At 38.2% G+C, this 26,087-nt stretch overlaps 1 protein-coding gene across 1 annotated transcript in view; it reads right to left on the bottom strand.

The window, feature by feature from the left end:
• Positions 1-4,646: 4,646 nt before the first annotated feature.
• The window catches only part of TDRD1 (tudor domain containing 1), a 32,722-nt gene continuing 11,281 nt past the window's right edge, over positions 4,647-26,087 (bottom strand). The window contains exons 6-24 of the mRNA XM_069797035.1: positions 25,012-25,116; positions 24,475-24,657; positions 23,673-23,819; positions 22,553-22,724; positions 20,900-20,983; positions 20,273-20,443; positions 18,978-19,085; positions 17,372-17,542; positions 15,732-15,980; positions 13,258-13,380; positions 11,999-12,109; positions 11,638-11,808; positions 10,340-10,585; positions 9,723-9,839; positions 9,393-9,503; positions 8,045-8,212; positions 7,464-7,685; positions 7,262-7,308; positions 4,647-5,729 (exon numbers count right to left, since the gene is read on the bottom strand). Coding sequence (XP_069653136.1) covers positions 5,637-5,729; positions 7,262-7,308; positions 7,464-7,685; positions 8,045-8,212; positions 9,393-9,503; positions 9,723-9,839; positions 10,340-10,585; positions 11,638-11,808; positions 11,999-12,109; positions 13,258-13,380; positions 15,732-15,980; positions 17,372-17,542; positions 18,978-19,085; positions 20,273-20,443; positions 20,900-20,983; positions 22,553-22,724; positions 23,673-23,819; positions 24,475-24,657; positions 25,012-25,116 — 2,799 coding nt within the window. The 3' untranslated portion in view covers positions 4,647-5,636. The remainder of the gene's footprint in view (positions 5,730-7,261; positions 7,309-7,463; positions 7,686-8,044; positions 8,213-9,392; positions 9,504-9,722; positions 9,840-10,339; positions 10,586-11,637; positions 11,809-11,998; positions 12,110-13,257; positions 13,381-15,731; positions 15,981-17,371; positions 17,543-18,977; positions 19,086-20,272; positions 20,444-20,899; positions 20,984-22,552; positions 22,725-23,672; positions 23,820-24,474; positions 24,658-25,011; positions 25,117-26,087) is intronic.

Raw genomic sequence — 26,087 nt, 5'->3', positions numbered from 1 at the left:
AATGATGTGGTTAACTTCCCCAGCACACAGCACATGAGGAGTGGGTCAGCACACCAACAGCCTCTCCAGCACAGCCCTCTCTGAAGAAAGTGGGAAAATATGGTTGTATGTGGGACTTGTCTCCTGGTAATGCATCACCTTCACTATGCAAAATAAACAAACAAAATAGAAGTCAACTTAGCAGAAGCCCCCGTGAAATCATTTTCACAATTTCCAGGTCACGTTTTCCCATATAACTTGGAAACAGGGTCCTGCTATCCCTGTTTCCTTTTCACTCCAGGCCATGGGGGAAGGCATCTTCACTTCTCTTTAACATACACTGAAACCAAGATACGGAGAGACAAAATGACTTGCTCACAGGAGCATGAAGTTATAGCACAACTGGGAACCAGCCAGAGAGTCCTCCTCCAGCCATTACACCACATCAGGAAAAGCTGCTACTGCATGTACTCAAAGAGAAGAGCTACTCTAGTTTCTTTAATGAAGTACAAGTGTCTGGGCATATTACAGATATCATTCCAGGTCCTTCAGTTCTTGCTTGATCAAGACTTGATCAAGTTGTCTTTGTGTCTTCTACAGAAAGGTTTTCATTAAGAACATGAGACACAACCCGTCTGAAAGCCTGCCCTGGCAAGTTCAGCACTTTCACCTGGCCGCACCCCAAAACTGCTAGAAACCAGTCAATGAAAGCATTACAGCATGGGCTAGGTCTGGTTTTCTCGGTGGTGGGGTTTTTTTGTGATTCTAAAACCCCAGCATGGCACTATTTATTTGTTATAGTGAATGAATTCCTCCCTCGTTCAAGACGAGTCTGACCCAATCCCCGTTACTAAGTACGGCAGCAAAGCTTGTTCTCTCAGGGGCACCGTGCAACTGGACCAAAGGCAAAACTCACAGAGGCTGGGGCTCAACTCACCTCCTCTCCTGACCCGGGACGGGACCTCGGCTAAGTAACGGGGCTTTTGGGTGCCTTCTCCCACCCCCTCCCTTGACCCTGACCGGCACACGGGCTTCCAGTTACCTGCCGCAGAATCGGTCTCCCGCCACAGCCCCCACCCCCGCAGGAGCCAGCACGGCTTCACCGAGGACCGCCCGCCGGGGGCCAGGACCTCTGCTCCGGCAGCGGCCGGGCCGGGACCCCACCACCCCCCCGAGCCGCCCCGCCGCTGCCGCCCGGGGAAGACTCACCCAGGCGCAGTCACCTACTCGTCCCGCTCGCCAGCCGTGTCCCCCCCCCCCGTCTGCCGCCCATGTGCTTACCCGGGCTCCGCGCACCCGGCCGGGCTGGGAGGAGGCCGGCAGAGCCGGGGCAGCCGGAGGAGGAGCCGGGCGGGGGCTGCCCGCCCCCCGCTGCCCCCCTCCTCTCAGCCGCAGGGCCGGGAGGGAGCCGCAGCCCCCGCCGCACACCCAGCGCCCCCGCTTTCCAACGCGCTCCCTAACCTCCAAGTCAGGGGTTTAAGATGTTAGCAACTAAAAAGGGGAGGGAGAAGGGGGGAAAAGCGGTTCGAGTTGCGTTTTACCTTTTCTCCGCAAGACTTGCGTAGCCCTTGTGCACCTGATGGGCTTGTGAGCAGCCTCCTTCACGCCTGGGTTTATATCGTCTTCAGCTGCGACAGCCTCTCCTCCTCCTCCATCACATCCTGCCATCTACAATTACGATCTGGGGGAAAAAAAACCAAACCCAAGAACACCCAGATTGCTCTAGGTTACATTTAAGGGGGACACCGTTGTACCAGCTCATCCAATAAAGTACAGCTCAAAGTGTCAGCACCCCCGGAGCACTCTTTCTGCTGCGAAGCTAACAGGCCTGGCAGCAACACAGAGCAGAAGTAAACCCACGAGCTGCAGGTTACTTTGCGCCAGCAGCTGTAACATAACTTCATTTAGGAGTCAACTTTTTTTGGACAGTACTTTCCCTAATGCTTGTTTTTCCACAGAAAACTATTCTCCACCTGTGAGTGAAATGTACCATATTCACACCTACTACACCCAGAAGAATTATTTAGGGGGCCTGTTTTAAAAGTTATAGGGGGTGGTGTTGGTTTGGTTTGTTGGTTTTTTTTACATCTGAAGATGTGCAACTGTAGGAACAGAAAAGAACTCTACAAGTTAATATTTTTTGAAAAGTGTTAACTTCATATATTTTAGAGCTATAAATAGCTACATTTTCTAAGAATAAACTGGAATTTAATTATGCAATAAGATTATTCTGCTAACAGAAGCTATACTAAAGCAGCAGACCCCATTCCTAAATCAGATTTCCTTATTCTGCTTTTTACTGCTTTTCTCCAGCAGGACACGCAGTGCCTACCATACTCGCCCTGTTAACAGTCCTCACCCTTGAAAGCTGAGCAATGCAAGAACTCCACAGCAAGAATCATAGAATAGAATCATAGAATTGTTTGGGTTGGAAAAGACCTTTAAGATCGAGTCCAACTGTCAACCCAACACCACCATGCACACTAAACCATGTCCTGAAGTGCCTCGTCTACAAGTTTTTTGAACACCTCCAGGGATGGTGACACCACCACTTCCCTGAGCAGCCTGTTCCAATGCCTGACAACCCTTTCAGTAAAGAAATTTTTTTCTAATATCCAATCTAAACCTCCCCTGGCACAACTTGAGGCCATTTCCTCTCATCCTAGAATAAGGACACAAGATGAGCTGTGCCATGGGCACGCAGCACCCAGCTTGCTCAGCTGTTCTCTGTCCTGCAACAGTCAGACTCAAGAGTGAAAGGATGTGTAATCTAGCTAGGTTCCACCCCACCACACACCCACCACCAAAAAGCAGCTCCCACAATAAAAGCCAAGGAAGAAAGCAGCACCAGAGCAATTAATTTTAAATACAGTGGCACTACAGGATGGTCCAGCCTTAGAGAGAGCATTTCTGTGTTACATGATAGGGTTACCACAACACAGCTGTTAAAAACCTGTAATTCTAAAACATTAAGAGGATCACCGTTACTGTACTTTCAGCCCTTCTCTACCAGGTAAATTTTAAGAGATTACAGTACTAACTAATCTAAATCAACTCCCTAGCTGTTACCATCTAAAAAGAAATTCAAGGTAACACAGTTCTCGTGAGGGAACAGTAACCTGGCTGGAGATACCCAACAGGGCCTGGCATAGCCAGGCAGGTGCTGAATCCCACTTGGAAGTTCTCCCTGACCCATCCCAAGGGTCAGCTGTACTGCAGGCAGAAGGAGCAGCTGACCACTGTGATGCACACAGTGTGACTGAGCAATGCTCTTGTAAATAAAAAAGTACCTTCAGAAAAAGTAGATATATATTTAGGAGGGGAGAAAGTGTCCAACCCACTTGTAGTAAGAGTTTGAAAGTAGACAGCAAGACCTCAAGAGTCCAAGCCTCAACACAGAACTGAGTTTCAAAAGCATTGTACTGCCTTAACCTGACAGGTTTAACCAGCATCTAACATGCAAGTACTGGTACTTGCACAAGACTGAGCACATGTAGTTGAAGAATATCTTGCACATCTCTTCCCACACAAAACTAAACACAGATCAATAATTTTGTATCTGTACAGACAAAACACTCCCTTGTGCCTACCTCGCAGTATGTAGTTAGGAATGGAACACAACACCAAGTGCTGAACAATAAATAAATAAATACAAAATTTCAGTTGAACTCAATGAACGAAGTATAGCCTAGTTCCTCCAACAGTGATTCATAAATGAAAACGATCTTTTAAGGCTTAAGAAAACCTGTTGCTTTTCAGTGCTATATAGTTTTTATTAAATTTATATTACTTCCCTTTCAGAAGTGCTATGTTATTCTGGAGTTCCAGCTCACTTTTGTTTTTCTTCTCCAGAGAGGATGGAGAAGAATTAAGAAATTTTATTTACTAAGGACATGGATGTTATAGTTTAAGTGTTTCATATGATAACCTTTGTTCAGATATAAATCACACATGAAAATTTACTTTGAAATTAGATTCTGTAATAGCATTTAGATAAATATAATCCATAGCTGATAGTTTATCACTTCAAGAACAGATTTCTATTACAGATCAAAAGTAGCAGAGAAAAACAAAGCAAGAGGAACCCAAGGCTACATCAAGAAGTCCAAAAGGTTTCCATATTTCTTGCTTGATTTGTCCCTACATCAATGTTCCCAAAGATCTCATATGAAATTAAGGAGTGGACTGTCTTTGAACCATATGAAGTCTCCTCCCCTTTCCTTCCACTGCCTAGAAGGATTACTGCCAGATACCTTTGTGCTGCACCATACATACATCTCTAAGTGAAACACCAGACACTGCTTTCCAGGGGTTTTTGCCCAAGCAGAACAAGCAAAGATTCACTTTTCCTTTCTCCTGCTTATAAAGCATAGGCAAAGTGACTGCTTTTGACTACTGCAGTCCAGTCAAAGTCATCTTCTGAAATGCAATGGCTAGTTGCTAGGAGAGGTGGTATGTGAAAGTGAACAAAAGCTGTGGGAGGACTAAAGCATCAGTGAGTTGCTTTGCCTGTGGGCAAATAGTCAAAGGACACTTGAGACGGCCACAATCTTGGCTGAGAACCTGGGCCACAAAAAGAACTCTAGAGACCCAAGTGTAAGAGTTCATCTAATTATTATATACTGCAAGAATACGAGGCAACAAAAACTAAGAGGCAGGAAAAAAAATCTGAGGCAATTTAAGTGTAATAAATCATTAAGTCAAACAAAAAAATTTCTCTTTCACAAGTTTACTCTCAAGGTCCTTCCAATCTGCAGAAAGCCCAAACTTAAAATATATACTTCAAGTGGACAAAAAAAGCTGACCCTGAGTTTCAATAACCAAATACCCACTGTGCTCTATGAACAGTAATGTGGCCCCTTAGTAACACTGCCACTGGATTAGTCAGAAACGACAATTAAGTATCAACTACATTTTAGAGAAATACTAAAAATCCGTTAATAGTTTGATTCAGTATTTTTGTCATATCTCAGAACAGGACTTTCTATTATGATGTGAAAAAACTTGATAGGGTAGAAATCCTGACAATGTAGCTACAGACAAAACAGCTGTAATACAATTTACTTCAAAACAATATTCACAGATGCATATTACACAGTGTGAGTGTACATAAAGAACGGTGCATTGATTTTAGAGAGAACTACCTATATGCAGTCCAAGATTCAGCCTTTAATGATACTGAAACCAAGTTTATGAAGAACAATTTTCAGTCTAACTTCAGACCGGAAATTAAGTTGAAAGAAGACTAATCAAGATAAGATACAGTTTTTCAAGTAAAATTAATGGCACCAAAGTTGAAGTAAGCTTTATGATCACAATAATTTCAAATGTAAGTTTGCAGAATAGACCCGCAATGCAATGGCCATTCCATAAAGTTATGTGCATTCAACAGCAAAATAAAAGCAAAAAAGCTTAGCAGCGCACAGTGGTATAACACAACAACAGAACAGAAAATTTAGCTTGCAGCTTTGAAATTCTTTGAGTTACATACTCATTTCACAGTAACAATCCAAGCATGCAGACAAATACAGCTACGTAAACAGCAGAATTTCTACAAAGTGACTCTCATTTTTAAGCTGATGAATACACTTGCTCTTCCAAAAAAGGAACGGCAGCAACCTGGTATACATACAAATGAAACTGCACATGTCAGAGACTTAGTGGTCCAACAGTTTTTTCATTTCAGTGAATCCATCTGCATTGCCATACTTGTTTAAAAGGAAGAGTAGGATCTGTTCATGCTTTTTAAGCTGTGGAATAAGAAGAAAGAATTAGAAATATACAATTCTTTTTAAATTGCTGATTTCAGATTAGGGTAGATCCTAAAACCACAGACTCAGCTAAGTCCCATATTAGTTCAAAGAACATGCAGATCCTTTCTGCTGTAAAGGCTCCTGGAGGGGAAAAAAGCCAGCAGAACTGTAGCTGACCTCCCCCTTCCCCCCTGTCCTTTTTTTTTTTCCCCTGAAGAAGAAACAAACTTCCTTGACCTGAATTGATGAAATACTCAAACTAGGACTGAGATCAGGATCTTAAATTTGGTTATTCACAACATCCATTTCCTGATGTTTTCAGTTATATTGGAATCTTCTGTCTTCTCTTCCTCCGTTAGGAGACTTTAAGCCGAACTCACCCAAGTAAGGAAGGATGACAGAAAACAGAAACTGACCAAATTGAAGTCAGAAAAGACATTAGCAAGAACAAACCGAAAGATCACAGAAATATAGAGGGGGAGGGGAAAACAAGGTTCAAAAGCCTACAATGGGACAGAGAAATCAACTACATTCAGGAACAGCATAGTTTTACTGCCCTTCTGCCACTAAACTTCTGGTAACTACACTTACTCTGAAGCAGTAGAGGTCTAAATGACCTTGCACAGCAATGCTCTTTTCCTACCTCCAAAATATCATAGCGCATATTTTTGCTTTTGACTTTGCTGCCTCTGGCTGGGGAGAGAGGGGGAAGTTTGAACCACCCTTGAAAGGGGTTTGTCTTTAACATTCAAAATTTTGCTCATTCCTCTGACAAAGATCCTCACTTTGAGAAAGAGTGATGCATCTTTCCTGGTATACTAGATTACTAGAAGTAACTTCTAAAGTTCTAATTTTTCCATAAATAGCCTAAGTTAAAATAAAAAATGAGAAAGCTTAAAACCAGAAAGCTTTCAAAGATTACAGGAATATGCCGTATCTGTAAGAGACACTTTATTTTTTTTTTTCAAAAGGAGATAAAAAAAAAAAAAGCCTTGCAACTGGCAAGGTTCTCAGCCCTAGCTCCCGTGACTAAAGCTGTGGCACATATTAATCTCTGCTACCTAGAATACACATGTAAGAATTTTCTTACATGTGCAGCTCTATCAAGTTGTATCCACAGCAAAACATAGCCGCATTACTGGAAAAAAAAAAAAATCCAGCTGCCCTTTGTCCACATAACACAGTTTATGCAAAACACTGCAACTACCTTTACACAACAGACAAAAGTAACACTCCTGACCCTTCATGCTCTACCAAAAAAAAAAAAAAGAAAGAGAAAAAAGAGCTGTATGTGTGTCAAAACAGACTAATGAAGTCTGTGTGATCTATACACTATCCTCTCCCAGTTTCAGGGTGCTCTAATTATTACCATGTATAAAACAACTGAGAAAAAGTGTTGGGATATTCACTTTGCTATCTTCAATGTTTTGGTTAGCTATTATCTCCCTACTCCCATTTGCTTCCCACATAGGGTTTCTTTTAAATTCTGGAAATGTAAAAAAGCAAGTATTGCTTGGACTGATTCTTACTTGCGTTTTTAATTCTGTGCAGCAGCATTTGGTCTCACCTCCATTGCCTACAAAAAACAAAGCAAGTGAATGAGCAAAATACACAAGGACGCTGCTTGCCTAATTTCAGAGGTGACATGTGGAATTCTCTAAGATTTTTAGAAGGAAAAGTCACTTAGGCATCCCACATGCCCACAGTTCTTCAAATTAACTACGTACGTACCTTGATGTTCAGCATGTAATTTTTGAGCATTGCAGGATTTGACCAAACCTTCCATTACCACTTTGTCAGCTACATTCAGACTACTATTTTCACAAAGTTTCTCCACTGTTACTAAAGTAACATTTCCATTAATCCCTCTCACTGTAATTGTGACATATTTATTCAATAACATTTCTTTCAACTTGTCAAGGAACAATGGAGACCACTCAGCTTTCTCTATTCCTGCAGGGGGGGAAAAAAAAAATTAGTCAAGTTTGTTTTACAAAGAATTCCTTTATGATATGACTCAAAGCTTACATGTAATGCTATTATTGTTTTTGAAAATATGATGCTAAAGTTTTCAGTATAAATACCTTAGATCTACAGACAATTATTTCTAAAACAGCTTTCAGTGTTAACCAGTATACTATTTCAGCAGATCATCATGTTGTTTATCGGTATTAAGGAATGAACATTATCATCAGAATAGATACAGATCTAGAATATTCAAGAAAACCAGTTGGCGTTTTCTGGGGGTGGGGTTTTTTGGGTTTGCCTTTTCTGTTTTTTTTTGTTTGGTTTGGTTTTGTTTTTTTTTTTACCTGCAAGTGAACATATAATTGTCTGAAAAGGCAGCTTTAAGTAGGAATCGGTGATTGGCAGCACCTCTGAAACTGGTAAAGTTTCTGTGTTCCCATAGTCTGCATATAGTACTTCCACTACAGACTGAGAAGCTTTTAGAACAAGAGCTCTGTACCAACGGCCATCACCTGAAAAGATTGGGACAAGAAGAATCACATGTGAAGTACCATCTTATAGACACAGCTTATCCCGAGAGCAAGAATCTGTATAGTTTTCCAGGAATTTTTAAATACTCTGGTATATACAAAAGGCCACTTGACAAGAAGCAACCCCATAGAACAAGGGAATAGTTTCTGATTGCTGTATTCATAAAGATGTAAGTGTTGCTTTCAGAATTTTGCTCAAATTATACAGATAAGATTTTTACTACAATACCATTTTAAGGATGTCTGCACACTGTATTTCTAGCTCCTTATCTTTGTTTTCCAATCCATATTCCCTCACAAAACATAACCAAAATTAAAAAGAAAAAAAAAATCCTTCTTCCTCAATTATCCTGAGGAGCCATAAAAAAAACCCCAAAAACAAAACAATGGAAGTTAAAAACAACTGTCAAACACTTAGGTATACTCTTGTGGTCTGCTAGTTGTTTTTTTTTTTTTTTTTTATTTCATCTATCCTGTTTTCCATGAGCTGTTATCTGATCTAGCACCCAAGTTCATTTTCAGCACTTAGCCAGATCTCCTGTAACAATCCACATGCAGTCAACATTTAATATTTATGAGTCAATGCTACTTTTTTTTTTTAAATACTGAGCTAATATATCAGCAGAGTATCCCTTCTTCTGAAAGTTAAAGACAATAAATTAAAGTTCCCTCACTGTTAAGAATACTTTTGACTTGAAATAACAGTTCACTAAGCATGGATAGTCTGTTAGGCTAACAAGACTGAATGATCAGTTGTCATAGCCAGTGTCACCTCTCCATGCTCAAACAAAGCAACAACAAAAACACACCCAGGCACCCACAAACCAGAAGTGGTTCTGTAGAGATGCAAGTGCACTATTGCTCTGCCATGAATTTCATGCCCCTGTAACTCAAACAGAAACAAATTTCAGTTTAAACAGTAACTAGCTTGCTTTCCTCTTAAAGCTCTGTATATTTTGCAGGGCACAACCTATTCCTTATTTTCTTTCCCAGACTGTCAGACAGTTTCTTTACTCTAAAGATGCATCCAGGCTATTCTTTGTAACAGAATTAAGAGATCTATAAGCACTTTGAAGTTGGTGGTTTTACTTTTTCTAAAGCAAAAAATGAAAGTTGGGCATTACACTCATCAAGGAAATGTAAGAACAAATGATTGCCTCACCTGAAAACCTTGCACAACAGGCTTCACCCAGTTTTGGTTTGAAGGGCTGGTTCTTACAAGATTTACAATAGCCTTCTAGTTCAATCAACTGCCTATGTAGCTGCTCTCGATCTACAGAAAAAAAACCGTTCGATAACTAGCCATTTGGGTATAATGAAGAGCATACTTACTTTTAAGCTCCCCTGCTCCCACCTTTGGCATTTTTTTATATTTTTCTACTGTCCAACCTACATTTCCACATGGTTCAGTTAGCTATAGGCATTCATTTTATTAACTAGCTTGGAAGAGTGACTTCCTACTGATGCTAGAACAGTAAATGCTTTTTCTTACCTTTAGTTTGAACTGGTACAGCATAGAACAAGTCTGGGCTTACAACTTCCGTTACACAGACAGATACGGTTTCATCTATAGCCAATTCAATCAACTTCCAGTGCCCAAGTGAGGTTTCTAACAGAAATAGAAAATTCAGTGTACCACTTTCATCCAAGCACATACATATAAGTAACTGTTATGGAATATCTTTTTGAATTTGAGAGACAACTGCATGTCTTCACTTCAAGAAGAGAAATCTAAACCAAGATAATTCTTGCTTAATTTGCTGTTCATAAACTATTAGCATGTAAAAGTAGCTAAAAGTAAAAAACACCTCAGGAAAATAAGATACTGGAAAGTAAACATGTGAAAAGTTTCAGTTGTAGCAAATTTGTAATTTTCTACTATCAAATATTCAAATAGCATTCATTTAAGACAAACCCAGCGATTTTTATCTTTCTCTTTTTGTCTATAATGCCACCTGCAGGGCAGCTTGTGTTTAACTGTAAAAACTGATAATATAATCAAAACTATGCATGTTTATTATTGATATTAACTAAACAGCAAGATCATGCTTAAAGGCTGGAATACTGAAAATTCTTGTTCAATCTAGAAGTTCACATTTGTTTAATTACCTTTTTTGTCAACAGACTTGTTTGGAAAGTTATTTTTATCTTGTAGAACTTGCTTTACAGCCAATTTTTCAGAAGCCAGTATCTCATTGATCACTTTTGGATGACCGGTGGAATTGTCAATAAGCTCTACACCGGCCCCATCACTGGAAAGGGAAGTTACTCTGGCTTGAAGCTTTATTCCTGCAGTGTACATACGAAATCTTGCTGTAGCTTCTGGAATCCATTTGCTCTTACCAGGCTTTATACCTAGGAAGTAGTAGGAAGTAGGAGAACTGTTCAAAATACCTCCATTAAGTGACTTTCTTCAACATTATACTTTCCTTAAATAAAAAAAAAAAATTAAAAAAAAAAATCACACACACCCCCTTTTTTTTAAAGCACAACTTGAAATACCAGGGCTATTTTTACTGCCTTAGGGATACACATTGTACTTCATCCTGTTAACTGGTCTCCCTCTTCCTCCTTTCTTCTAAACTAACACATTTCCTCAGCATTCCCAAGTTGTTTTCTACGTTTTATGATATTCTACCAAGTAAATCCTTGTGCCTTAGCACAAATAACACTGTTAAGACTGTTTATGAATCAGTTTAATACAGCCTTTTTATTAAAGGAGCGGAAAAAACAAAAAAAAAACAGCAGAAGACACCTGTTTCCACAGTTTTTATTTTTAAACCAAGTAGACTACATTAGAAAGAAAGAGTAATTCTGTAGAATTGAGTGATTTGGTGTGGAAAAGGAAGAGGCAGAGAATTGGTAGAAGACTGAGAAACAGCAGTACGGTGCCAAATTCTGTAGGAATCAAGTGAAACATCCCTACAGAGAACTGAAAGGCCAACTTGCTTCATAAGAACAGCTGAGCTCCTTTGCCTGCAAAAATTTTGAGAAATAATTAAGTTGCACAAAAGCACGTTTACTCCTAGCAAGGCAGCAACCAAAAGCTAGTAAGCGCTACAGATGAAGCAGAACTAAATGACAAGTTCCTTTTGACTGATAAATCAGTAAGTAACCTCCAAACAGATGACTCCACAGCACTGTCAGGAGCTCAGGGAAGAGGCACCATCTTTCTGTTAAATGCCAGTCTGCTGTGTAGTAGGGCTAAAACAATGGCTCCCACGATTTCCAGAGGCTGGAAGCAACACAGATGTTTATTATAAAAACACCCCCACCCCCAAAAAAACTCACTCCCCCAAAAAACAGAGTTCTGTGAAATATAGCCTGTCATTACCTCCTTCCCCCAAAGCAAAAAATCTCTAAATGCAATAGCTCTTTTAAGAGAAAGAAGTCATAAGAAGATTCACCTGAGAGCCAGCATTTAATTCCTTGAAATGGAAGTTTTAGGAATGAGGATGAGATCTGCCGTATTTTATCCAGTGGTACTTCCTCAACATTTCCATAGTCCACAAAGTACACTTTAACAGTTCCATCTGAAGTAATGTTTTGCACCAAGGCACGGTACCAGTTACCATCACCTAATTTTAAAAAAGTTCTTTTAAAAAAAATTACTTCACACATTTAATAAAAAATTACCAGCATTTATTTTTTAGTAAATAATTCCAATTCTTTGCTATTCTCTTCCAATGCAAACTATCTGCTAATTTTCTTTTTCTTTGCTTTATGTTCACCCTGTAAAAACAAAAAAAATTTTAGTCTGTTACTTACCAGAGAAAAAAGCACAGCAAGGTTCTCCATTCTCAGGCTTAAAAACATTTGGTGGAGTTTTCTGACAGTATTCAGACAATGATTTGTTAAGTAAGTTTAGAGCTAGTAACTCTGAAAATGAGAAAGAAAAAAAAACAAAGGCAAGATGAACAAAATAAGCTGACTTGAACTCTATCAATACTGTTTGCAGTATAGCTTACTTATAAAAGATTTGATGAGAGATTTCTGTGAATTTTAGAATTTCACAAAAAAAGCACTGTTGACACTGAGTTAACTATTTATCTTACTAGACAGACTTATTAGCAGGAAGAGGCAAGATAGCTGATATTTACTGACAAATTAGTTCAGTGTGATAGTAAAATGACCAGCAATTCTTCCTGCTAACCCAACAAGCACCCTTCACTCCAAAGTCTAAAGTATATTTTACAGCCAGATAACACCATCGGAATTATCTAGTTCAGCCAGTGCATATGACACATTATGGGATCTCACCCTGCTTGCTTATTTTTTTTTTTATATCAAGTCCATTAGCCTGCTCTATAACATCACTTTTAAGGAAGAATTTAGTCATGTTTTAAAGGCAATAAGCCATGAAGAATCCATACTATCCCTAGATAAGTCAAGGAATAAACTTCCCTCACTTTTTAAAATGTGCTCTGTATTTTTTGTTTGAATGCATTTAGTTTCCACTTCCAACCACTGAATTTCATCACGATCTTTTTCTAGCAGGTTAAAAAGCCAGTAGCTATCAGAAGTCTTTATACGTGCAAATAGAAGATTTTTTTTTTTTTTAACCTTATCCAAGAGGAACTCAAGTTTCAAAACCTGCTTTTTCTCATTTTCATGTTATTTTATCTCTTTTGAATCTTTGTAAGTTTTTATAAATTAGAACAGGACAGACTACTCGATGAGAGCTCCAGTAAATATTGTATGGGCACAGGGAACATGTCTCTTATTTGCTATCTTTTGTCTAGATATCCTTTGCCTAGGTTATGGTAGCTTTTTTCACTTTTCTCTACATTCTTAGATTAGGTTTTATTCAACTGCTTAGCTTCAACATTTTCAGATTTCAATCTCAGAGTCACTACATACCAGGATCCAATTTCTTCATCATTCCACTTACATTCTAGATCAAAAAACCTCAGAGGTAAACCTTGGTGCTATAAGCTCACTTGAAACACTAATGCATTAAAACTATAATAAATGACAAATCAAGAAGCAAAGAAACTATCAGCAAGAAAAAAGGTGAATAAACTTACCACTGTTATTTGAAATCTGACAGTAGAATTCTCCAGGATTGTACAGCGTACACACTACGACATCTACTGTTTGTTTAAGATTTAATTTACTCCACTTGCAAATTCTTTTGTTTGTCGTGTCCTCTAGAGAGAACAGAGAAGAGAGAAGTAGAGGAAGGAAGAGGAATTAAAATAATTTTTACAGGGAAAAAAGTTATACATCCTGAATGCTCATTTCTTGTTATAAATAATCCAACAGACTAATTACCACTGAGAGCCTCTTTGCAGAATAAAAGCAAGTAAGAGAAATGTGCCAGTTGCTTAATGTATTTGATCATTACTGAGAACAGCAAGCCATAGATAAACAGGGAAGAGTAGTTACACAAAGAAGTACAGACTAAGTGGCAATAACCTGAGCAAGAGGCACTCTGAAGAGCCTTGGTTCCTGGGAAACATGGTAGGGGGCACAGAAGAGGGAAACAGCTGTCACCAAGAGTACTGAAAAGAACAAAAAGATTAAGAGAAAGAACAAAAAGATTAAGAGAAAGAACAAAAAGATTAAGAGAAAGAATGGTGGCAGAAATTACCACAGTATATTATACTGAAGTACCTGAAAGAAGCTTATTATTTAGCACAAGTTGTAGAATAGATCATGTGAAAACTACATTATGGCACATTGGAGAAGCCATCGTTTCCTCCATTAGTGTATTATTAAATCTTCCTGTAGTTTTCATAGCTGCTAAGTTTGTTACAGCTTGTGGCAGGCAGCAGCAGCATGCAGAAATACTGTCAGCCTTTTGAAGACTTGAGTCCAAGTGGCTGGCCTCTGACTTTGGTAGACCTTTCTAGTTTTAAGTGTTTGGTTTTGTTCCTGAAAAAGAAGCTCAAGAAAGTGTTGAGCTTCAGGAATGGCCATGCTGAGATGCTGTTCCATCTGCCCAGTATTGTGTCTGACAGTAGATTACTTTAGAAAGTCATATTGCCTACAGGCAAAGAAAAAACCCACAAAACAACATCCCCCCACCCCGGGGAGGGGGAATCAAAACAGGGTCTCAAATCTTCTTTATCTTCAGTGGAATACAAGACTGTCCTCCACACTGTAAGCAACTGCCAGATCCCTACTGGCAGGGAGAAAGCACAGTTGGCATATTTTGAGAAATATGCTCAAATATGTAGAAGCTGGTTGAATTTTCCACTCCAGAAGGAAGAAAGATTCACAAGAAAAATAAAAATTAACAAATGGCTCAAAGTTTAGAGAAAGCCTTAGGATACTTAACAACTGTGAAATATAATTGTTTACTCTTTCATGTAATGGTGAGATTTCTTCGAAGTAGTTTTCTAAACCAAAAAAATGCATTGTTTCTTAATTTCTGGCTAGTTAACTAAAATCTACTCTTATATCATGCTGGATCCAGCAGTCACAGATTTAATCACTAAGTTTAAATAAAGCAAACAAGTTAATGAGGAATTATTTTGCAAGTTGACAGAGAAAGGTATCTGTTGAAATTTCAATTTAGAAAGCACAAGTTTTAAAACATGTACGACAAAAGTTGATAATCTGTTTAGAACCTGCATTCAAAAGCTCGCAGTCAGTGTGAGAAATGAAAAAAAAAGGTGAGAAGTAACCAAGAAACCTAGGAAGTACAGAACAGGTCCAGGATGATGGCCATAGATCAACGCGTGTTGGAATATAACCATGAAAGTTACTGTTCATTTGAATTTTATACAAGATTCCTTATCCTTCTGAACAAAGGTAAGGAATAACCATGTTCTGGCCACGAAGCATCTAGTGAGGAAGATCAAAATTAAGGGATTTGGACATAGGCTTGACAAAAAGACTTACCCATTTTTCAGTACAGACAGATCAGGAGAGAATATATAGTTTTACCAGACACAGGATGGACAAGAGAGGCTTAACATGCTTCATATGAGAGAAGCTAGGAACCTTCCCACAATACAAAGAAATCTGACATAAAATTTGAAAATCTCTCAAATTGAAGCTTTGGTCACTAAAAATGCAAAAAAAGGCAATTTAGGCATAGCCTTGAAGTTGTGTAGGCTACTGGAATCAAACAAGTTTTCAAGAACCAAATATGTGGGTTTAGGTGTAAAATACAGGACAACGAAGATGAAATACTATTTGAGCTAAAGAACAAGGGCATAAGAACAAGCAGGTACTAACCAGTCATATTCTACTGCAACTGGAAATTGTAAAGACTTCTAACCAGAGAAGGTGAAATACCAGTACTGTCTTCCAAAAGTAAGCAATTGCAACTTTGTTATGTATGCACATATATATATATATATACGCACATACAGACACACAAGCAAACACACAATTTCTTCATGGCAAAGTTGCCATGGCTAAACTTCAGAGCTGTGAAGAACGCCAGACTTCATGAGCCAGACTGGAAAGCTCTTACCACTTAAGAACTTGTACACACTCTAGCAGGAGGTTAAATAAAGCCAGTTCAGCAGGATGTGCTCGTACTCACCATTTGCTTGCTTAACGTTACTCATTCCGATTGCTGGTAGGGCCATCCTCAATTCCTGAACTGCACAGCCTTTCTCTATGAAATGGCTCGATATATTCATTACTGGAGTAACTGATGCATCTACAAGCTCCACCACAGATTTGTAACTCTCTTTATCCACTACTTTTACTGTGAACACTTTGTCTTTCACCAGTTGGTTCATAAAACAAATAGCTTTTGAGGTCCAGGCTCCTAATGGTGGCTTTACACCTAAAAAGTCACATAGTATGGAAAGGTTCTGAGGACAGTCCAAGTCTCAACAATATGTGGAAAGGTACAACAACACTGTTTAAAACAACAGATTAAGCAGCAGATATACCAAGTAACTCACCCCCACTCCTTATGCTTGTAGCAAGATTCCAACCCCAATTATTTAGATTCTGAACTTTTGTAGTACTTTGATTTAATAAAAATCTGACAAATATCATGTATAACTAGTCTATTATACAAAGAGAAGTGTAAATTCAGATTTAATACTTCCTTAGCATGAATATCTGTAAGAACTGTCAGTCTTTGCATCTCATGACTACAACTTACCATCTCACAGCCAATGTTAATGTTCAAAACTGTATCTGCTACTATAAGCTTCTTCCTCCTTAAACGTTTACTCTATGCTATTAAATTTATTTCTAAAAGGCAAGTTATAACCAGAACTTTATAGTAACAGATTGGCAGAAGTTGCCTTCCAGAAAGATATATTTTATGCAGCAGTAATCCTTAACTCTTATCATGAAACATCTTATCTGATCACTTTTTTGTGTCCATGTTGTGTTTCGGACCTTTCTTAGTCTTAGAATACTCCTTATCAGCTATAAGCATCATGATTTGCCCCAGAAAACAGATTTCTTTAGGTCACATTCCATATGCATTAGTTCCATCTCTACACACAAGTTTCATGTTTTCCTCCAAAGTAAGAAGCTAGAACACTGCTCTGAACTTTACCAAAAATTTGAAAATCAGGTTAAATATCAAGTATTGTAAAGGAAAGATAGACATCAAGTATTCTAAAGGGTGGGTACTGAAGCAAAGTGGGGGGACTATCTTGCATAGTGATAGAGAAAATAAACAGTTTCCAACAGCAGGTTAAACAAGTATGTCAATAAAAACAGATTATGATCCTGGCTGGAGACAGAAGGATGAACTAGGAAGCATCAACATCCTTTCCAACTTCACAGATTTCACAAGTGTATGGAGAGAAGTCTACTAGTAGTTTCACTAGATTTGCCCCAGGGGAGAACAACAGATACAGTTCTGAATTTCAAGATATAAAATGAAAATTTACCTTCCCCTGCATTGTTAGAACCACAACAGATTTAAGAATTCCACAAATCCAGTAGGTGACCGAATTTTGCTTAGAACAAAAGCACAGGCAAGACCTAACAGGTATGTTAATATAACAGTTTTCCAAACATACAACTGCAGGTCACCAGGTACATTAGGAAAGATTTGTCACGTTTTGTAGATATGCTACGACAATTAAGAATTCCAGAAATATCTCCATCCTTCCCCATATTTCAATATAAGATACTACAGGTGTGATTGTTACCTAACCCCACTTATTTTGCCTCTATCCAGTTTGAAATAGCTTATTTATTTCATACCTGCCAAGGTACATCTTATGGCTTGAGCTGGCAAGTTCATTAATCTTGGAATCATAGGACGAAGTCTAGTCAGTGGAAGGACTTCACAATTACCATAATCTATGTAGCCCACCAAAACAGTATCTTCAGAAACATATGCTATAACAGCAGCACGATACCAAAGATTGTCTTCTACAAAGGAAGATACAGATGTTCATTGTACTTGCTTTTAACTTCTGAGAACAGAATCATTTTTGGGGCAGACCAATATAAAAATATAACATCAATTTTAACATAAAACAGCAGCACTACAGTTCACACAAACCTTCACAAAACCCTTACGGACGCAATATCTACCACCATCGCCCCTGGTATGAGTTGAGTGCTGCAAACTTACTCTTTCTGTAAAGAACATCCCCCTGCCCCCAATACATATTGCAACAAATAATTGACTACATTATGTGGCTGTAGTGCTTAAATTCAACACATTTAAACAGCAAACGGTATGTCAGCTGACTACGATGACACGCAATTCAAAGGCCACACAGCAGATTTAAGTATTTTAATTCAATTAAAATATTTGAGAAATAGAAGTACAAGCTTACTCAAGTTTATCAAGACATCTGAGGTACTAACTGATAGCTTTCCCTAGCTAGGCACCTGGAACCAGTGCCCACTCAAATGCCAAGAGAGCTCATTGACAGTAATAGCTTTTTCTGAACATGCGAAAAACCATTCATTTTGACTTATCTGTTCAGTACCACAGCTAATTTATTCAAAGTAGCAAAACCACAGGAAATGGAAAGAAATAAATGACCAGAAATGTTTATCAATCACATGAAGTTACAGCAGCAACATTCCTGACCAGAAAAAAGGCCTAAGAACAGCAATGTATGGAGTTTTTTTTCCTTGTTAAAAGCTGGATGAAAAGGAGAATGATCTGTGAGGAAAAGACATTCATCTTCCTACTGCACTCAGGCAAACAGGACTTCAGATTCTAATAAATAAAAAGTATTTCTTTCATATAGACTTACCAATTCCTAGCACAAAACACTGCTTTATGTAGACTAGTAGCCTATGTTTAGGCAAGATTCAATTTTGTCATGAGACTTGTAGAACCCTGACGTCAGGGATAACTGTCAGGTGCAAACTAAGTTATGAACATACAGTTCAGGACTACCAGGTCCTGGTTAAATAATGTTTTGAGAAGTTGTCTATCAGAGCAGCATCGTTACATATAATCCCATTTCTTCTGTCCCTTTACTGGGGTCTAAAATTTCAAGCCTGTATTTATTTCCAGCCACAGGAAATAGCGCTCACCAACCTATAAAAAAACAAATTTCTTCATAGTGTCTTAAAAAGCTCCTTTATACAAAAATGAACCCAGTGTCAAGCGTTTGTTCAATGAAGGGACCATTTAATGGTCTTTTTTTAAACTAGTATTTTATAGATGTCACCATTTGCTATTAATAATTTTTTTAAATCACTACCAAATGCTATTCACAGCTAAAGCCAGACACAAATAAAATAAACTATATGAAACATTCCTAAACATAATTATAAAACATGTTTATATTTTGTAATAAAGTGACATAAATTAAGAGTCATATTTTCACTCCATTTTTACCTGTGAACTGGGCACAGCACACATTTCCAGCAGCAGGATGGAAAGCTGGACTACTGGGAAATCTGTCACAATGTTCATTAAGAGACACTTGAAGTTCAGCAAGTTGACCTGATGTTAAAATATACAGGTTTTGGAACATATGCTATCTTGTAATTATTACAAAAGTACACAAATCTTAAGTTCAAAGCCTGGAAGAACATCTTGTAATACAATGGAGATTATTTCACATAATAATGCCAAATAGCGATGAGACTAGAAGTCTTCAATCAGTAAGATCGAAGAGAGTCCTCAAGTGAGTCTGAGGAATCACAGTGGTAAAGAGAACGGACAGGGAAAACCAGTCACAGACTTTTTCAACACAGGAACAAAACTGAAGCCAATAGGAATTAAAACCAAGCTAGGAGAGGCATGCTAGAAAGAAACCAAGGAAGACAGCTCTTCAACAACAGGCAGATGAAGATCGTCACTTCTTGCCAAAGGACACGCTTATGCTATGAGCCTACCCAGAATTAAAAGGCTGCACAAGTACACAGAGAAATCCACTGTAGGAGATACACCAGACCACATCCAGCTGCAAAAGCCCTTTTAGCCGGGGGGGGAAGAAAAAAAAGAGGCTGGCTCAGATAGCTCTAGGAACACACAACCCACAAACTTACTCTGCTTTTATTCTCCCCAGACTTGAATCTACGGGTGCTGTGGGAGATGCACCAAAAGTCCATGCAGCCTAGCACTCTGGCCCACTATAGTGTTACTTAGGGTCTACGTTTTACTGTATTAGAAGACACCAAAGCAGTGTTAGGCACTATTATCTGCCCTTCTCACACTCATATATTCTCCCCACACTATGTAACAAAGAATTTCAGTCCATGCGCCCAGCCTATAAGGAAACACTTCCCTCCAGTGGTAAAGCCACAAGGCATCATAGAGATAAACAAAGTAATTACAAACTCACACACACTTCTGGAACACATGAAAGAACATATTTAACATTAAATATTTGTGATACAAATTGACTTCAGATTGCTAAAATCTATGCCACACCATCTTTCTACTTTGCACTACTCGGACTGCCCACAAATTATCACCTGACAGGTTCATAAGAAATATTAACAGGTAATGCTGCCAAAAACATCCTCTACAACACCATAGCTCTTAACTGACTGAGGCATGGCCTAATGCCACTGGGAATCACCATTTCAGGTCAAACTACAAGACCAGCAACACCTCCCTCCAGCCACTCTCTACTGAAGAGAAAAATGTCATATCTTACAACCCATTTTCAATGCATCACTTACGGGCATTGTGTATCTGCTGACAGAAAAATTCTTCTGGATTTTGAACGCAGGAAACCACACCAGAAAACGCATCGCCGATATGTACAGAGACACACTCTGCAACTGAATTAGCACAGTGAAGAAATTCTTCATCTTCAGGTATTTTTTGTTTACTTCCCTTAGAATGGTTGTCTGACATTGTACATTTAAAAAAAAAATTTAAAAAAATCAAACCACACAATAAAAACAAGAGGTTACTGCTCAAAAGCTAGATGACTTTGAAATGTGCAACCTCACCAGCCAGGATTCAGGCACTTAAAAACTGTGCTAAATTAAACTACAAAGTTTAAATATGCTGAAGCAGTTTATTCTTTTTGCTGACTCTTTGGACTTTGAAGGCTCCTATCATATTATCCAGTAAATTAATGCTCATATAATCATCACTAAACAAGTACTTTATACTATTAAAAAGCATATGTGCTGTCACTAGTGAACCAAAGGAAGCTCCACTAGCAAATGTTTTTAAGTAGGAGGTGATGCTAGTGAACAGCTAGAGTATTTAAAACATGCAGAATATCATGCAACATGGGAAGACTTAAAATTCCCCAAGTTTTTTCCATCTCTAAGAGCTTTGACTGGCTTGCTTACCTCTTGGAGTGTCTGCCCCTTTGACATTACTTCCTGGAGTTAAATCAGACCTAATTTCTAAAGGCACTTTATCTAGGCAGTCCCCTAAAACACAGATGTAAGAAACAAAATAATTTACTATACAAGACAGTCATAATTTAGTTTTATTTCAGAACCATCTTCTGAGCCTGACCTATATTCCTATCACAAGGTAAGAATGTTCTACTTATTTGTTGAGCACTTAATATGCTTAGAATGTAAAATAAAAGCAGTTTCAGAATAATTCAGCTGCTTGAGTTTTCTGAAGACATTCACAGCTCCAAGACTGACTAAATAAAATGAGCAAAGCAGTAACAATCAACATTTACTCATAGTCACTAAAGACTGTTGGCTGAAAAACTGGTTACAGCTTTTCACACAAGGTTTCACAACTTACCTCCATATTTACAACACTGAGTATGCAACGAGTTATCAAGACTTACAAAGAAATCTTGAGTTTCTTAGCTACTACATATTCCATTTCTGATACATGAAGCAGTATTCCAAGCTTTCAATATAATTATTTCAACTGAAAATCTGAATACAGATGTTTAAGTTGCTTGTAAGGTCATGGAATAGATGCGTGCAACACTTCATGAATGCAGTGAGATTTTTGTGATTTTCTCTCCAAGACGTTGGCAAGTTACATTGCTTTGCCATTAGTGTACTGTAAAGCAACCAAATATGGAACGTGCCCAGCACAACCCTGAATCAATTGAATTTACACAGGACTAAGGTGAACCATCATTTTATAGACTGCAGGGACTATGATGTGGAGATAAGCTTCCTGCACATCAGGAATTTTAGAAAGCTAAAAGGATCAACCATCACTTCCTTCAAAGTCTCTGTGGGCTGCATATCAATGAAAAGAGTATGTTCTTAGCACTATATTGTTCTTGCTTTGCAGCCAGAAAAAAACACACAAACAAATCAGCCCTCCAAATAATGACAACAGGCACACCTTCTGTGTATTGATCTGGTTCCACAATCAAAGCCACACCCCAGCTCAACTGAAAAATCTGAATTCAGACTCCTCAAAGGTCAGGTGCTTTGCTTGTCTATTCACTGAGGCTTGCTAAGTTAGAAATATAAACATGCTTAGAGTTCTCCAACTAGATACAACAATATCCAGTGGTTGCGCTTTCTTTGGGATACCTTTTTAGTGAGCATGTACAAAATATAACAAAAGCTGGTAAAATCCTTAGGGAAACTAGAAACTGATACTATCATTTTTAAAGAGTTAAAAATGCATGAGATAAAAGGAACAATGTGGTCCCAAATTTGCATCCATCTATTAAAACAGAAAAATAAACAAGATAATCCAGAAAATGCCAAAGTTATTACAACTCTACTGGAAAAGTAACCTTACTAAAATTTAAGATTATTAAGCATAACAAGATATTTCAGGTACAGACATTTTAAATGACCTCTATATGGAAAGGTGAAACAAAAGAAAATTTAAAAAAAAAAAGAAAAAAATCAAGGGGCAGGTTGGGAGAGTGACAAGAGAGAGGAGAGCAGAAGAAAAAAATCTCTTCTTTTAAAGATATTGGGCAGGGGTAGGGGGAGGGAAAGTGAACACGTAAGACTTATCAATGGTGGTGGTTTTTTTTACCCACACTACCAAGTACGTACCACAATCTGGAAGAACAACATCTACAGCAAAACTCAACATCATTTCTTCCTCAAATACATCAACAACAGTTACTGAACAGTGCTTTCCCACGAGTTGGGAAGAAAAGCTGGTGATGTCTTCATTCCATCCTTTTGCTTTTGGATCATAATTAGCAAAGGAACACTTAATGGCCTGGAAAGAATTACAATTAGAACAAGAGGGGATAAGGGCTTTTTTGCCCTGTAGAAGAAGTGACTAAATAATTAAGGCCCTCAGAAACATCACCTTGCATATTAAAGTTAAAGCTGCTGTTGGAATCTGAAGCACTATCAATTCAACTAACTTCTTTACAAGAGAGTTAAGAATTAGGAAATTAAGTTCAAACTGTAAACTACCTTTCCCCCGATTCTCCCACTACTTATGATGTCTTATGTAAGGCATGGTTTTATCACACATCACATCTGACCACAGGTGCATGTCCTAACTTGCCCTCAGCAGACACCAAGGGCTTCAAGCCAAGATTCAAACAGCTCTCAAAATTTTTTATGGACCCAGCAGAGTCATGTGAACAAGCTATGAAAGACTACTCCAATAGCAGCTAGTCATTGTTGTCACTGGTTGGAAAAATGCTTCTCTGTTCTTCTTTGTGCATAGTTAAACGTACTAGTCTAACTCACAGATTAAAGCAAGACCATCTGTTTTGTAATGGAAGAAATCACACAGTGTGGCAATGAACTCAGACCAACAGCTGTCTTTATGCCAAACAAAGTCTGCCCAAACTACAAGTGATTTTTCATTACTGCATGAGACCAGATTTGAATACACAGGCAGAATGTTTCCCCTGCTGTCCTCCAGCATATAAAGGACCTGTGGACCTAACCGCCCTGCAGGGTTTATCAGCTCAGAACCCAAGAATTCTGGGACTAGGAAGAAAAAAGCCAGGCAGCCTTCCTGACTCCTATGAAATAGCTAGGAAACATTTCAGAAGGTGAACTTAGTGTAGTATAGCAGTTTTTATGCATCGCTTTCACTAACCACAAAATACTGTAATAATGACAGTTACACTGAGACACGAGTTAAACTCATTTCAGAGCTATTCATTTAAAATACCTCAGCTATTGTTAGGAAAATAGAACTCACACATGGAGGAAGCAACAGTTCAATGTCTTTGTGCAGAGCTTTAATCCAGGAGAGTGGAATATTTTCTTCATTTCCATAATCTATATAGAATACTTGTGCTTTCTTTTGCAATATATCCACATCTTTTACCAGTGCTCTATTCCAGGTCTGTGCAGGAATAAATTATAATCTTAGTAAAAACACAATGTATTTTGCTTTACTTCATCAGGTTTGTTTATGAATAAAGGCACTGACCAACTCTGAAGCGACTCAGATGAACACAACTCACTGTAGTGTTGACTGCTGTGAAGATAAAATTCTACTCCTATGGATCTTGGCTACCATACAGTAAATCAAGAATCTGCTAACAATGGAGGAGAAAAAGGGGAAGAAATACAAGAAAGGGGTGGGAAGGGAAGCAGGAACTAGATGTGGCTATAGAAATGCAATCAGAAAACTCAGGTCAGAAATGAAGAAAGAATAACTTCCTTAATTAAGCAGAGTTGTATTCCAAACTGTTCTAACTACAGTAGTTTAAATTCACTAAGAACACACACAGCCTTCAAGCAACAGTAGGACAAACAGCACCTACAGGGCTCAAGTACATGAACAAACAGAAGTGAACTTTTTAGAGGGGAGGAAAAAAAAAAAATCAGTACCTTAAAATTTGAGTTCCAGGTGTTACAAAACTAGTTACTACTACAATTCCACCACAACAAACTGATCTCTAATTAGCAGCCTTCACTGGCAGAGACATAAAAGCAAAACATGCAAAACACAAGCTCAACATAAAATGTTTTTTTTATGGACATTCAGATGTTACCTGATCCAAAGAACACCTTGCAACACAGACTTCCCCTTTGATAGCAGTATGTTGCTCTTGAATAACTGTGTTAGCGTAACAGTCTTCTAGTTTCACAGAAAGTTTACTGATCTGGTCTAAAACTTCTGGAGAACTCCTCTGTATATAAAATTCACTTGGACTCTTGAACTTTGTTACTACACCCTAAAGAGAAAAGCCATAGCAGATGATAATTAAGCAAGAAGAACCTACAGTACATTATTCAGGACCAGTGTTCATTTCAATAAATGCATATACCTGATTTTGTTCTTTTGTTTTGAATCTAGCAGTAGTTAACTGCAGGGAACAAAACCAGTGATGTTCACCTGCACCGAAATAATCTTCCTTACTTACTCCTCCCCAGCCCTACTTGCATTTACTCATCTTTATAAAAATAAAGGAATTTTACATACGAGCAAAATGAGACAAAGAGCTGAGGTGACACAGAGCTATCATGCTTAACAAGGCTTCAAATGCAACCTAACAAAGCATTGTAGGAAACTTCCAAAATAAAAGGACCTGTACTTCCATAGCTTTTTTGATCCCTAGAGTCTGGAGATCTGAAAGCATTATCTTCTTCATGCGCTCTTCTGTCTTGAGAGAATCCACAGAAATTGAATTACCCTATTTAAAACAGGTACATGTTAAGTTTAAAATGGAGTTGTTCCGCTGTAGCTCCTTGTAGTAACAAACAAAAAAAGAACTTCTTATCATTTCAAGAAACATGTAAAAAGGTGCTTTTGTTGACTTTTAATAAGAAGTCTTACAGACTTTGTATGACTCTTAAAAATAAAGATTATCACAGAGATACACTGAACAGACAATGAAAAACAAGTGCTGAAGTCTCACACGTTCACCCTTTCCTTCCACATCTGTTTTACAGGACAACTCAACTATATTTCCTGCTTACGATGCTCTCATAAATAAGAGCAATTGAATTCTACCTGCTTCCTTGTAGCCTTAATACCATAGACTAGGTTATAGCTGCTGCTTTAACTGTTGGCATCCATTTTTTAAAAAAGTCTAAACATTTAGTGCCTAATGCACACCATTTGTGTCTGTGACATCCTAAAAACATTAGAAAAATAACCTCATACACATCCTTACCAAAAACCTCGTTTCCATTTGGACCAACATACTGCAGACAACGCATGATGAGCGAGACTACTGTTGCAACTGCCAAATTAATTGTTTACTTGCAACAAAGATCCTTCTAGAAGATTCTCCATAAAAACACCTCTCTCAGTACTGTAGCAAAATACATTAAATATTGTTCAATATGCAATACAAGTTCTTACTTCCGCAGAACTTACTTGAGTTTCAGAAGATGAACCAGGGAAAAATAAAACCTTCTATTATTTAAAAATAAATTGGCTACAAATTCTTTATTCATACTATACATCCTCCTGATATAAAGGTCCCTCACTATCAGTTGATCAGTTTTATTAGAACACAGTCACAAGTACACACACAGCAGAAACTTATTCAGGATGAACTAACATAAGTCTCATGATGCAAGATGAAGCCTCCTTCCTAAATTCCTTCAAAAAGTTAAACAGATGAATGAGCTACTTCAAAGTAGTGCATGACAAAGG

This window comes from Haliaeetus albicilla, chromosome 11 (genome assembly GCF_947461875.1).
Source record: "Haliaeetus albicilla chromosome 11, bHalAlb1.1, whole genome shotgun sequence".
Classification (NCBI taxonomy): Eukaryota; Metazoa; Chordata; class Aves; order Accipitriformes; family Accipitridae; genus Haliaeetus; species Haliaeetus albicilla.
This window is presented reverse-complemented; position numbering and strand designations above follow the sequence as displayed.